The following is a 13,269-nucleotide window of genomic DNA, read 5'->3' as shown; positions in this document are numbered from 1 at the left end:
TCGACGGTGTTTTTTGTAAACAAATTTCGACTACTTTTACTTGAATTCCCCTCTGAATCTTTCCCGTAAGACCGTTAATTTCAAAGATGTTTGTTATATTGTAAGGTCAAAGTGGTTAGAGAATTTCAGAAAACGATATCTGTATTATAGTTTTCATTTCGACGACTCATATAATTTTTTTTGATTATTTTATAATGAATACTAGTCTAGAGTACTGTAATAAACATGAAATTGAATAAAATCGTATGAATCACGTTGAAAGGCAAATTTCTGCAGTAACAATAACTGGTACTTATATTATTAAGGAAGTGTAATTTGTAAATGTAATAAGAGAATTAGAAATGTGTTAAATTATAATCCAAAGTTACTCACCAGCCGATTGGACATTTAGCACCACCCATCCGGGCCCAGTTCCCAATTGAAAGGTATCTTCTTGCTTATTCAGCCAATATGGTACCACAACTTTATCGAAGTTTGGCTTGTCTTTGCTTGCCCAAGTGATGGGCACCCACCATGTCAAATTTGTGGGTGTAGATTTTAAATTTCTCAATAGAAAACGACTCTGGTGTATCTTAGCTACACCGTTCTCAATAGCGACGTTTAAAACTGGAAATCCGGATTGCTCTGTCCACGTAGACATAATCTTTTCCACTGATGTAGGTAGTTGTTCGTTTCGTAGATTTAATTCGTCTTGAATCTCTATCCATAGATTCTCTGGCCGCGCTACTTTTGCCTCTTTGCTGCAATAGACACATATGTATTATGTTATCTTTTATAGTAACAGAGAAATGGTTACGTTAATTCTCAGGTTATGCATCCACTCATCTGTGAGTGGTAAATATAGTTAATTGAGTAGTAAATAAGGATACTACAGTGATGATACAAATCTATGAATAATATAGTAGTTACTAGAGTGAGGATATTTATCTAAAATTCCGTTTTCAGAGATGTTTCTTAAAGTACTAGTAGTAAAGTCAATAATAATATTTATTTTAACGTTAATAACTGCATTTCTGTGCTATTAAATACTACTTTTGCATATAAAATATAATAATAGTAATTATAAAAACGCGTCCTTCTTATCATTAAAAATTACAACAGAACAAACAGATATTACTGAAATTATCTGGAGTGTCTCAGTCTCAGAAGTCTCAAATTTGTAATCATCACGATTTCTAGGATTAGCATGATTAATAAAGTGTAAAAATTTCTATATTTTCCATTATTTCATAATGAAATTTTTGTCAATTGATTGGTAAGCTTCTACTAACGAAAATGACAGTAAACACTGGAGATTTTGCACATTGTTAAACTAGCTTCTAGTAATTATGGTATTATTGAATACATGCACATTAATATTAATGTAACTGGTAATTGTTTAAATGCTGTCGTATGTGGTGTCCACTTCACGAGGAGATCGTCACTAACTCATTGGTGCCGGATTTATGAAGATAGAATGAAAAGTTGGGAAACTTTTATACGGAGTATTATTAAATTACTAGACCAAGCTTTAGGAGTGCATTGTATACGTTGCACTGACAAACAACTATTATTGAAACGTAGACATTTAGTGTATATTCTGGAATACAAATACGTATTTACAGTACTCGATGTACCATAAGTTTCAAACCTATTTCGTATTTAAATTTAATTTCCTTAAATACGCCATATGTAATGTAGATAAGAATATAATCAATATTCTCATTTCATGTACTGTTATTATGTTACTCTGAGAATTACGTTCGTTAACACTATATCACCAAATAGAACATGCATTATGTTATTATAATACATTTTCTCATTACTTGTTCCTCAAATAATTTTGCAGTCCTGTCTCGAAAACTGCATTGCCAAAAACAAGATTCATCATCCGTACGATACTTGCTCCTTTATTGTACGTGATAGTGTCCCCAACTCCACCTAATTGCGAGGAAGTAACAACGTCTCGAGTCATTGGCTCAGAAGATTCAAGACCGTCTGCTGCGAAAGCTGTCTGACATTGGTCCACAATAAACTGATCCTCCATGTTCCATGATTCCTCAATCTGCAAAATAAATTACAATTATAATGTAGTTACAATTTTCATTCAGCTTCTTTTTAACATCGTATTTTATTCCCTTGGTCTTCTGTAATAATTCTTGACTTTTTTTAAATGAAATGACTACTTCTTTATGGTAGAATTTTGTGAGAAAGCAAAACGTAAGTACATATATATATGTATGTCTGTGCAGCCTTAATGGCTTGGAATTTTTCTTAGTCGTATTTATTATTAACTCTATTGAAACAGCATATACTACAGTAACAGGCATTGTAATAAAATAATATTGTAGTAGGAATAAATACTTAATGTACTGATTAACTGACCGCACTAATCTTGGTATGAGAGATATAGTATATTCGTAAAATTGACCGGGAGTTGAAGTGCTTAGAAGGGAACATCTCCAGGGCAAACATTCCTTTTCGTTCAAAGTGGAATGCATTTGTGGAGAATTACAAACTATTGAATGCGTATTTTTTTGTTTTTGCTAAAAAACGGTATAAAGTGGTGAACAGCCCCACAAAGTTGTGGCATGCGACGGAAAAAATTACAACACAATACAACTATTACAATAATCCATAAATAACCTGTAGAAATGGTACAATAAATCAGGATTCAAATTTTCAACTTCAAAAACACATTGTACCCCTTTTTCCTAACAACATCAGTGTTGGAATCCACTAAATTTAATCACGGGAAATACTGAATTAAAATTTGTAGATACAGTCTGTCAAACTTATTGATTTTAGCCTTGATAAAAAACAACATTTACAAAACAACTAAAGACAACAAAAATATTAGTAAATAGCAACTGAGAAGCAGACTATGGAATTCGTTTGAAAATCTCCAAAGTCTAATAAACACAAAAATAGATTACGGGTCAATCATATGGCATCTGTACAAAAGATATTTCAAAAATAATAGAACTAATTCACAATATTGCATCAAAACTAGCCACATGAGTTTACCGTACAAGCCCTATAAGTCTTATAAATTGTGTCCTATTCGAAGCTAAGGAAGCAGGACTCCAACAAAGAAGAAAATTTCTCTGTCTAAAGTATGCAGGCAAACATTTTTTCTATACCAAACATTCCTACTTCCAAATATATATTGTTTCCAAAAGATATTTAGATCCATGTACGAAAAGCCTAAATTTCTAATTGCTTTGAGTAGCTCATCCCCTTAATTTTCTCATATTTTATTGTGTACATAATTTTAAGGTAAGTGTAGTAAGTTCCTCATTGTTATTATTATCGGAAAACTACTGCAATTTCATTCTATTTTTCCGATAATAAATTGTTTAATTTAAAAATTAAGGATTACCTGTGCAGTGGCGAAATATTGGAAGTACCTGGCGAATGCCTCGCTTAGCCACAAATAGCTCCACCATTCGGGTGTAATTTGATTTCCAAACCACATATGGGTCAATTCGTGTACAATCACCGCAGCAACGCTCTGTTTCGCAGCATCGGAAGACGTAGCCTTGTCATATAGCATTCTGCTTTCCCGATAAGTGACCAATCCCCAATTTTCCATTGCCCCGGCTGAGAAATCCGGCACTGCCACCATGTCCATTTTCGATAATTGATACTCTTGTTTGAATATAGTGGAAAAATACTTGAGAGCACGTGGACCAATGTTTAGAGCATACTCCGCTTGATCTTTGGCGTTCGGTCTTGCCCAGACACTGAAGTCTTTATCTTTCAGAGAATCGAAATCTGAAATCACGAAAGCTACCAGGTAGGTGGACATTGGGATGCTTTCCTCGAAAATGTCCCATTCTTCACCAGGGTCTCTGTAACGATGAGTAACCTCAGGTATATCAGGAATTAATGCAATGTATTATAATAATATCAATATTAGTATCGCTGGACTTTAGTAAGACGTGTATATACATCTGGGCAGCAGAGTTGGGCTGAATGTAATCTAGTTACAGAATCGAAATCACAGTTATAATGTAATTGCACTGTAATTACACAATTCAAATCACAATTACAATGTAATTGCAATGTAATTGCAAGACAATTATAATTGCATTGTAGTTAACTATATTAAATTTACAATAAACATCACAACGTAATTGTAATTGTCCCGTAATTATATTGGAATTACATTACAATTACATTGTACATAATTGCAATTTAGATTTTGTAATTAGATTACATTTTGCCCAATTCTGCCGAGCAAGGTATAAACCTACGTATGTATACAAATACGTCGAAAAAATTGAATACTTTTCTTTCGACTTATCTGTACACGTAGAATTACTCATTACCTATTTGTACTACGTGTCCCATTACTCCATGTATAGAGAATAAATTACAATTGAATATTAGTGTTAAAAAATTAGTGTATAATAATGTGAATTTGCATGAACATCCGAGGTTGAGTAATTACTTACGAGGGTTCGGTTGTTTTCCGTGGCATATTACTCAGACATTTATATTCCGTCGGTCTTGAAATCCTGATCTTAAAAGTTGCTTTGAAGCTTGGTTCGTCGAAGCACGGGAAAGCATGGCGTGCATGCTTTGTCTGGAATTGTGTTGCGGCGATCCATCTAAAACGGTTTTTCATTATTACGATTTTCCAACATTGAGAAGTTTTTACCAATAACATTATTTTGTGACTATACATGATAGAATCTAATGGTATTAGCATTAATAATAAAATGTCGGTTATCTAAGTAGCAAATGGTCTGTTGTCTAAAGGTCATTCATATTATTAGCAAATAAGTCGAATGAGAAATTTCATCCAATAAGATTTTAAGTTTGAAACAGAGATAGAACATTGAAAAATATTTGACATCGTTGTCCAAGGTTTTAGTCCTAGGAATACAAATTTACCATAACATAAAGAAAATTCAACCTAAAAAACAACAGGTACTCTTTTAAGTCCTAACTCCGAAACTTTCAAAGTTATTTGTTCTTCATGATTGTATTATTCCAAACACTAACAACAATTAAAAATTTATGTTGGTAATAAGATAAAATTTTTTAAATATTGTAATAAATAGCTATTCACTAGATGATATTATAGTGTGTTTGATTATTTCATTACTTTCTTGCTAAAATATTAAACTTCGTAAACTTTAAACTCAGTTTTCTCAGTTTTGAAACCAGTGGAGATAGAACACTTAAGAACTAGGGCGACGATATGTATGTAGCTTTGTATTGGCAATCGCCCATGTTAAAGGGTTGAAAACAGCTTTCAAAGTTAAAAATAGAGAACCTGCATGTAGAAATTAAAAAAGTTGAATTTGACAGATTTTGTGTCTCTAAACAACGATTGCACCTACGTAAATAGATCTTTACAAAATCTATTTGTTTAGAAAATATATTGAAACGTACTATATTGTCAACATTTTTGTTGCTAAACGTTGATCTATTTTTGTATAAATTTGTATACGTAAACTACATGTCAACATACAAACTCCAAACAAGTTGGTATTTGGATTTTTTTTAATAAACTTATCGGAACCTGCAGGAAAAATTTAGACAAGTGTATTACCTAATTACATTTACACATGTACCTCTATTCGTCATTCAATGATATACAGTTTTGCAATTTAAATTTTTTGTCTAGTTCTAATAGTTTCTGTAATATTTAACAAAATAAGATTTCCATTCAGAGTCAGATAGTTTGAAAGTTCTGTTTCTGTGCTAAACTTTATAAAACTCGGTGATTTACACTTTGGTATTTCATTTATCTAGGAAGCAAAGGGTGTGTAAACAAGGAGATGCTCTTGGTTCTTAACATATTAGAATGCACTAATCAAATATTATTTGTTTAGTATTGTCTCATTGAATGATTCTTTTTAATAAATTTAGCATAAGTTTACCTTATGTTTCCTGTAGAGTCAATATACGAGCTTCTATAAAATCCAATCATGTCTTCTCTGAGTACGCCGCCATAGAAGAAGTTGATTGATATATTCATTCCCTTCTTCAAAGTAGTATTTAATTTAATACTGATCTTTTCGGTCTTAGAGTCGTATTTTGGATCCTGGTGTTCTAGTCTCGTATCACCAACTGTTACAGTTAGTGTGTAGATATTAATAGTTCCGTGATGAAGAATTATGGTGTCGGTATCTTCTTGTACGAAAGCAGTGATCATAGTAGTTCCTTCGAATTTGAAGCCATTTTTTAAAGTTGGGGTAAGTATGATATTATAGCTAACGGGAATGATCGTTTTTGGCAGTCGGAGGTCGAGATTCCCATTGTTCTCGGCAAACGTTTCTGCACAAAGAAAATACAATTTTAATCAGGTACCTACTGAGGAAAATGTATTATTTCAAAAGGTATCTGTGTTATTTTATATATTTATGCGATTCAAAATTTAGCTTAACAATTTTTTTAAGAACGATGCTTACTGAATAGTTGTTATTAAACTCTTATAATGAAAAAAGTTCTAACATTAGTCCATACATACTATCGTAAAAACTTTGTCAGGAAAGTGTGATATTATGCACAATATATACGAGATTGCATGTATTAATGCGTTTATTTGAATAAGAAAATGCGAAAGCAATAATCAGTGTAATATTTGATAAAGCGTTATTTTGAAATGTGTACGATGTAGAATATTTATCAGATTGTCGCTTTGTGTATCAGTATTTACAGTGTAGACTTCAGTGTCAGGGATATCTAGTTCATGCGTATTCGTATAAAATTTAAACACAGCTAAAGCATGTGATGTAACACAGTTCAAGCTAAAGCTTTTATTTTTTATATATTTATTTGTTTGTTCCAAACCGAATTTATCACATCAGAAATTTTTTTTTAAATTTTTACATTTCCACTCGTTTAGATATGAATTTATTTGAAATATTTAATAATCATTTCGGTCCCTGTAACTTAATATTTAACTAAATTAACTAAATATTTTAATAAACATTAGAACAAAAATTGATTCCATCAGCCACCCATTCAATGAAATGTCGAAAAAATAAAAGAATATTGTAAAAATTAATAATAATCCATATAACAAAAGAATCTACCAATTTCCTACTGATATATTACTACATTCTATAATACATGCCAGTCATGTTTTTCATATTAAGACATGTAAGCACCTGTGCTGTTTATAATCTTTTTGATAATTACCTTCAGTCTCATTGACGCTGTCACTTGTAGCGCAATACCCAGTGCTGATTAGAGCGAGGAAAATAATTAAATGTTCAACTCGCAGGATATTCATGGTGATTTTTCAGTGTTCTTTCCGTCTGCTAAATTTTATGAAAAAGAGAAACAAAAATAAACACTTCTTAAGTTATCAATAATGACAAAGATTGCTGCAGAGTATGAGAATGATAGTATATAAATCTTATCAGTAATGACAAGCAATAATGCAATAAACAGCTAATGAAGGATTATATTGGTGGCACTAACAATAAGATTATATGTTAACGTTCGTCGCTAAGAATAGTTTATGGCGCGGTAAAGGATTTTTATTGCAGATTTCTGTAGATAAATTGGAAGAATATGTATCCCGACATTTGACATGAAGCTTCAGGAACTTGGCAAAAGTTGAAGAAAGGGCAATAGTTGAGAGTGTGCAGCTATAGCGAATACGCTGTACTCAGATAATAAACATATTGTTTGAAAACATGATCTACTGATACACAATCATGCTTCTGAGGCTTCACGTTATGATGTACTAAAACTATGTAACAAAATTAAAGAATTGACAATAAACAGTAACGACAAGCTCTGTATTATTGATATGTACGAAGGACACGTAAAGCCGAAGGATCGCAGAATGTGTATTGTTGTCAGTCAATGTCATTATCGGTTAATACTGTGACCGAGTAATGCTGTTGACGATGAAACCCATTGTTGTTTAACCCTTGAGAGATACCCCTAGAGTATAGGGTTTTGGATCCGTTTGGACCCCTATGCTTCCTACTTTTTGAACATATTTTCATAAGCAATCATTCAAGAAGACCTGCTTTTTTAATGTGACACAATTTGAACAGCTACTAGCTTAAACTCGATTTCTACGTTGATGTATTATATGGAGCTGTTAAAGACTTGGGTTGATCGGACCCAAGTATGGTCCTGCAAGGGTTAATGTCGTTGTCGGTCAAATCTGGTGTCGATGAATTGTTGGTGATAACAAAAGTGTCGGTGAAATCTGTGTCGGTAATTTCAATGGGCCTCAACCATCGACGTTTAAGAGTCCCAAGGTTTCCGGGCAGTAATATCGTACTTAGAGTTAACGGTTCTTAGGAAAAACTTGGAATCTAATTCTGTGATGTTGACGAACTGCCGTACACCCTATCGCGAGGGGGTTGTTGCAAATCCCTCTCATGATGAATCGCGCTAAGAGCACATTGGACGGAACCCGTTGGCTTGAAGTCAGTTTTCGTTAGAATGAATTTTCAGCAGGTAATAGAGAATTAGTTCTGATTTGGTAGGAGTTCAGAGACAACGCGTCGTTTAGGACACTCAGTCTAAAGTTAGGATAGTTCCAATAATCAGGTCGGACCTTTAGTTGCACAATCAGGTTCGATTCAAATTGTGAGAGTAACCAGGACCACAAAATAGAAATGAGACATTTCAGCTTATTATGATCAGTCTGGTTTCTAGTTGGAAAGAGCAAGTAGGCTCTTCTGGTAAATATTGGTTTGAGTCATAAGTAATTGCCGGTGCGGGTAACGGATCGTCTACTTTTATGGGAAATCCAGATGACCCGCTGTTCCTTATCGTCGTTGTGTTTACTTTATGTCTGAGGGTGAAGCAATCTAAAGACAGTAGTCAGCAAGTACAGATCAAGGACGGGTGAAATTTTTTATGTAACTGACATGGCGAAGTCCAAACAGTATTCGTTGTATAATGTGGAAATCCCAGAATATCCATAGCGCGGCGAGTACTGCAAAAATCAATGCGGATTTGGTCTACAAAGTTTCGTTCTGGAGATACCAGTCTTTACAATGAACCTGAGCCAGGATGGTCAACAGATGTCGATAACAATGCTGTGAAGGTTCTAATGAAATGAAACCCACTTCAGACGACTAGACAATTACCAGATAAAACGGGAACATTTCAATTTACCATTTGTCAACACCTAGAAAAACTGGGGAATGTCAGCAAGCTGGGTGTATGGGTTCCGTAAAGTTTGACGAAAAAAGAAAACAAAGTAGATCGGATGATCGTTATCATTTCGCTTTTGTCTATGGACTGAAATGAATCATTTTTGGATAAATTGATTAGAGGAGATGAAAACTGCGTCACCTATGAGAATATTAGTCGAAAAAGATGGTGGGTAGATGAAATTGAATAATTTCAGTCATAATCCAGAACCACTTTCAATGGAAAGAAGTTTCTTCTCTGCGTATGGTGAGATCGTGGACGGGATAATTAATTATAAGTTCTGCAGCGTAATGAACCATTTACAGCAGCATTATACGTTCAACAATTCGCAGGGATTCAAGAAAAACTACAAGGAGGATGTCAAGCATTTGGCAATCGTAAAGGCGTCGTGCTTTCGCATTGACAACGCTAAGCTACATACGGCGAGGATCATTCGTGAAAAAATACCATGATCCGCCAACAAGGCGAGTCAGTAGATATAACTAAAATAAAACATTCACGTGCTAAGCCCAGCTATTGGCTGGTAACTAGCTTTGTACCTGTCCCACCTAAATGGTGATTACCTACTCTTGGTTATAGTTACTCACTCGACTCATTGGATATCCCCCCCCCCCTCACTGGACCTTATAAATTACTTTTGTATTCTCAGTAGAATTTCGTTAACCTCAACTAATCATATTGCGACCACGTTATCCTCAGACTTTTGACGGAATGACGAGAGGATTCGGTGCATGCAAGAAAAGGTAGGTGTCCATTTGAAAAAATAGTGCAACTACAAAATGCACTTTCATTGTTGTACTTGTGAAAATATATGATCGTGTATATGTAATGCGCCTTCAACCATTCATATTTTTCCTTTAAAATTTTTTTGTAACTCCAATAAACAAAAGATATGGCTCGTTACAGTTGCGTGAAGAGCCCTTGTACATACTATATGTATATGTTTATTGTAGATGAAATTAAACGTAGTAAATCATGTTAATTATGCGTAGTACGAACGAAATGAATGGATGTTCAATTCATATTAATATTAATAGCACTTCGAATACTTAAATAAATTGCAATGATGCTATATGGTCTCGACATCACGAAGAAAAGGAAACTATGTACATATTTGTGAGTGGTTTATATTTTATACTAACAAGTAATAAGTCTGCACTTTTTGATGAAAATGGATCATGTTGAAACCTTTTGTGAATACCTAACAAAAAATAGCAATAATGACCTTTTCTCAAGTAGAAATGTTTAATATGGACAGACTATTTTGACAAAGTTAAGATCAACTAAGAATTCAACTAAAAATATTTTTAGTTTTCGAATGTTCATCTACAGCGGACATAATATTCGTGATTAATATTCTATTATTACTGTTAATTATAAATTCGGTGGAAGTATTTCATTTTCATGAAAACCATATTAATAATTCATGTACTGCATTTATTATTCCAGCAATTAATATTATGTGAATATTATTGAATATTGTGGATCTATTACTATAATTTAATAATTTGAGCATTAAATGCTTATTAAATAAATTATAATCGCTGTATTGTGTTAAAATTTTTGTAATCTAATAATTGTTTGAAACTCTGCAATAATACTTGTCGAATGAAAATATTTGTAGGTATTGTGAATATACTTTTATAGAGAATATACAATACACGTATTAAGGTTGATACTAAGCGGGTTGAAACTATCTTCACATTAACAACACAAACTGGATTTTACTTATAATTGCATTGCATATTTTCAATTTACTCAAAACACAAAATGTTTTACCTCATCTAGACACAATTTTTAATAGTTAAATGTGTTTCTAAAAATTGTCGAGTTTAAAAGCTTCTTTATATTTTCTTGTTTATTGTTGCCTGTAATTGACGATATATTAATTCATATGCTGATCATATTTCCAAAATTCGTTCATTTTAGTCAAGGAATTTTCGTTCGGCAATAATACGATGCTGTGCACGGTCAACAAATGTATGGATAGATTTCTGGAGATCTGTTTTCGGAATCGCCTTGAATATTCTTGTCACGACTGTTTGTATGGTTGAAATGTCATCGTACCAATGTCCCTTTTATTAGAATTTTGAAATACAAGAAAGTAATCACAGGAAGCCAAATCAAGTGAATACAACGAATGAGCAAGCACTACTATTTGGTTTTCAGTTAAAAATTCACGTACAGTTGCGATACGACAAGCAGGTGTATTATCTTGTGTGTACAAGCAGCTTCGACAAGGATACTCAAAGCGATTTCGAAAACAGTTCTCCAGACATCTATCCATGCATTGATTAATAAAACTGAATAAAATGAATGATTTTTACAAATATGATCAGTCTCTAAATGAATATATTGTCGATACAATTATTTTTCAGACATAGTGTGTCCGTCTCTAATATAAGTATAAAATCGACAAATGTCAAACATTGCATCTAATTGTTACATAAAATGCACAGAGTGTTAATGCAAATGTGGGACACCTTTATTGAGTAGATTCTACTTGCAAACTTAACAAAGTATACCACTTAAGTGTAAGACACCGATTTCTATGCAGTTTGTTGCAGAGGTAGTATTTTGGAAAATATTTGAAATGTAGTATTTTGTAATTGCTGATATTCACAGCTAGTGGGTAAAAACAGCTCTCAACGTCGTGGGTGAAAATACATTTTTCTTAATATCTTGTAAACTATTCGGTTTAAAAAAGATATTTGTTAACAAGAATCGTATGATTTTTAATAATAAAAATAATACTTAAGTAGTTTATCGAAACACTAAAGAATACAAAGAATTGTTTAAATAAATTGGTATTTCGAACAACTACTTAAACAGTTATTTTTATTATTAAAAAACACATCATTCTTGTTAACAAATATGCTTTTTATGTCGAATAGTTTGCGAGACATTAAGGAAATGTATTTTTCTCCCATGATTCTGAGGGATCTTTTCACCCCTATATGTCAATGTCAGCAGCTACAAAAAAATTCGTTACAAATACTTCTTAAAATACTATCTCTGTACTAAACGGCATTACAATTGGTGTGTTATACTTGAATAATGCCCCCTGTAAGACGAAAATTAAAAAGGACGAAAGTGTATTCGAGGCTTTGTTTCCGAATTACTAATTGTTGAAAATACGAGACAAAATATGAGTAAAAAACGTCTGACACGATGGGTTATTTTATTTGAAAGACACGCTCTTCAACTGTACCAACTTATACTTTAATACAGGCTGTGACGAAAATAATGGTACAGTCGGAAAAGAGGTGATTCTACATACAAATATGTGTCAAAAGTGTGGAATAAAGTATTTTCGTACAAGGCTTAATTCACGAGAATATCGATGTCGAAGACCTTTTGGATACGCCTGTAACTGAATTGGATTTGCGTAACGTGATCTGTTCAGTATTTATCATTTCTACTTATGATAATCACGTGTACCTACATACGTATCAGATAATTTTTCATTGTCGATTTTATCTATTATTCTTCACTTTCGATTTACTTTGACACGAGGTATCACTTGTTTCCAGCTTGTACTATTGCTTCTATTCTATCTTGTACATAAGGAATTCACTCTAACGGTTCGCACAATTTTTCAGTCGTTTGCAAAGATTGCAATAAAAGAATGTATTAACCAAAATTCATCTGCTTTAAGTGGACAACATATAACGATCACAAGCATTTCGACAATACATTTTTGTTAATAGCGATTGAACTAAAATAAGTTAAACTGCATACTCGAGATTTTTAATAATTTCATTAGTATCCGTTATAGTTTGAAATTTATGTAACGATTGAATTGAACTTCCGTGGGTAACTTACGATTTTAAATATTTTAAACGCCACTCGGTCTTGCCATTTACAGCACTTCGTCTTCACGGTCACATCATTCGACGAAAATGATCTAGCGCTATCAGTACTATTATAGAAGTATCCTCTTCGATCGAGTGAAAGTGCTTCGCTGATCACAATTCCTGTCACGATTATTTCGCTGTCACGAACCACACTGGTCACTGATCACAACGGAGCTGACAATCCAACGACGGCCGATGCATAAAAGGAGACTACAGCATTAAGGATAGTGCTTTTATGCCAATATCACGATCGTGTACGTTGGATCGCTGTGTTGTTCATTAG

At 33.1% G+C, this 13,269-nt stretch overlaps 1 protein-coding gene across 1 annotated transcript in view; it reads right to left on the bottom strand.

Annotated features, from left to right (window-relative positions):
- LOC107191200 overlaps nucleotides 1-13,030 on the bottom strand; it is a 38,230-nt gene extending 25,200 nt beyond the window's left edge. Inside the window, exons 1-7 of the mRNA XM_015580176.1 lie at nucleotides 12,955-13,030; nucleotides 7,141-7,262; nucleotides 5,877-6,273; nucleotides 4,440-4,595; nucleotides 3,362-3,833; nucleotides 1,806-2,044; nucleotides 373-740 (exon numbers count right to left, since the gene is read on the bottom strand). Coding sequence (XP_015435662.1) covers nucleotides 373-740; nucleotides 1,806-2,044; nucleotides 3,362-3,833; nucleotides 4,440-4,595; nucleotides 5,877-6,273; nucleotides 7,141-7,234 — 1,726 coding nt within the window. The 5' untranslated portion in view covers nucleotides 7,235-7,262; nucleotides 12,955-13,030. The remainder of the gene's footprint in view (nucleotides 1-372; nucleotides 741-1,805; nucleotides 2,045-3,361; nucleotides 3,834-4,439; nucleotides 4,596-5,876; nucleotides 6,274-7,140; nucleotides 7,263-12,954) is intronic.
- Between the last annotated feature and the right edge of the window lie 239 nt (nucleotides 13,031-13,269).

The sequence above is a fragment of the Dufourea novaeangliae genome, unplaced genomic scaffold (genome assembly GCF_001272555.1).
Source record: "Dufourea novaeangliae isolate 0120121106 unplaced genomic scaffold, ASM127255v1 scaffold235, whole genome shotgun sequence".
NCBI lineage: Eukaryota > Metazoa > Arthropoda > Insecta > Hymenoptera > Halictidae > Dufourea > Dufourea novaeangliae.
Note: the sequence above shows the minus strand (reverse complement) of the source record. Positions and strands in the feature narration are given on the sequence as shown.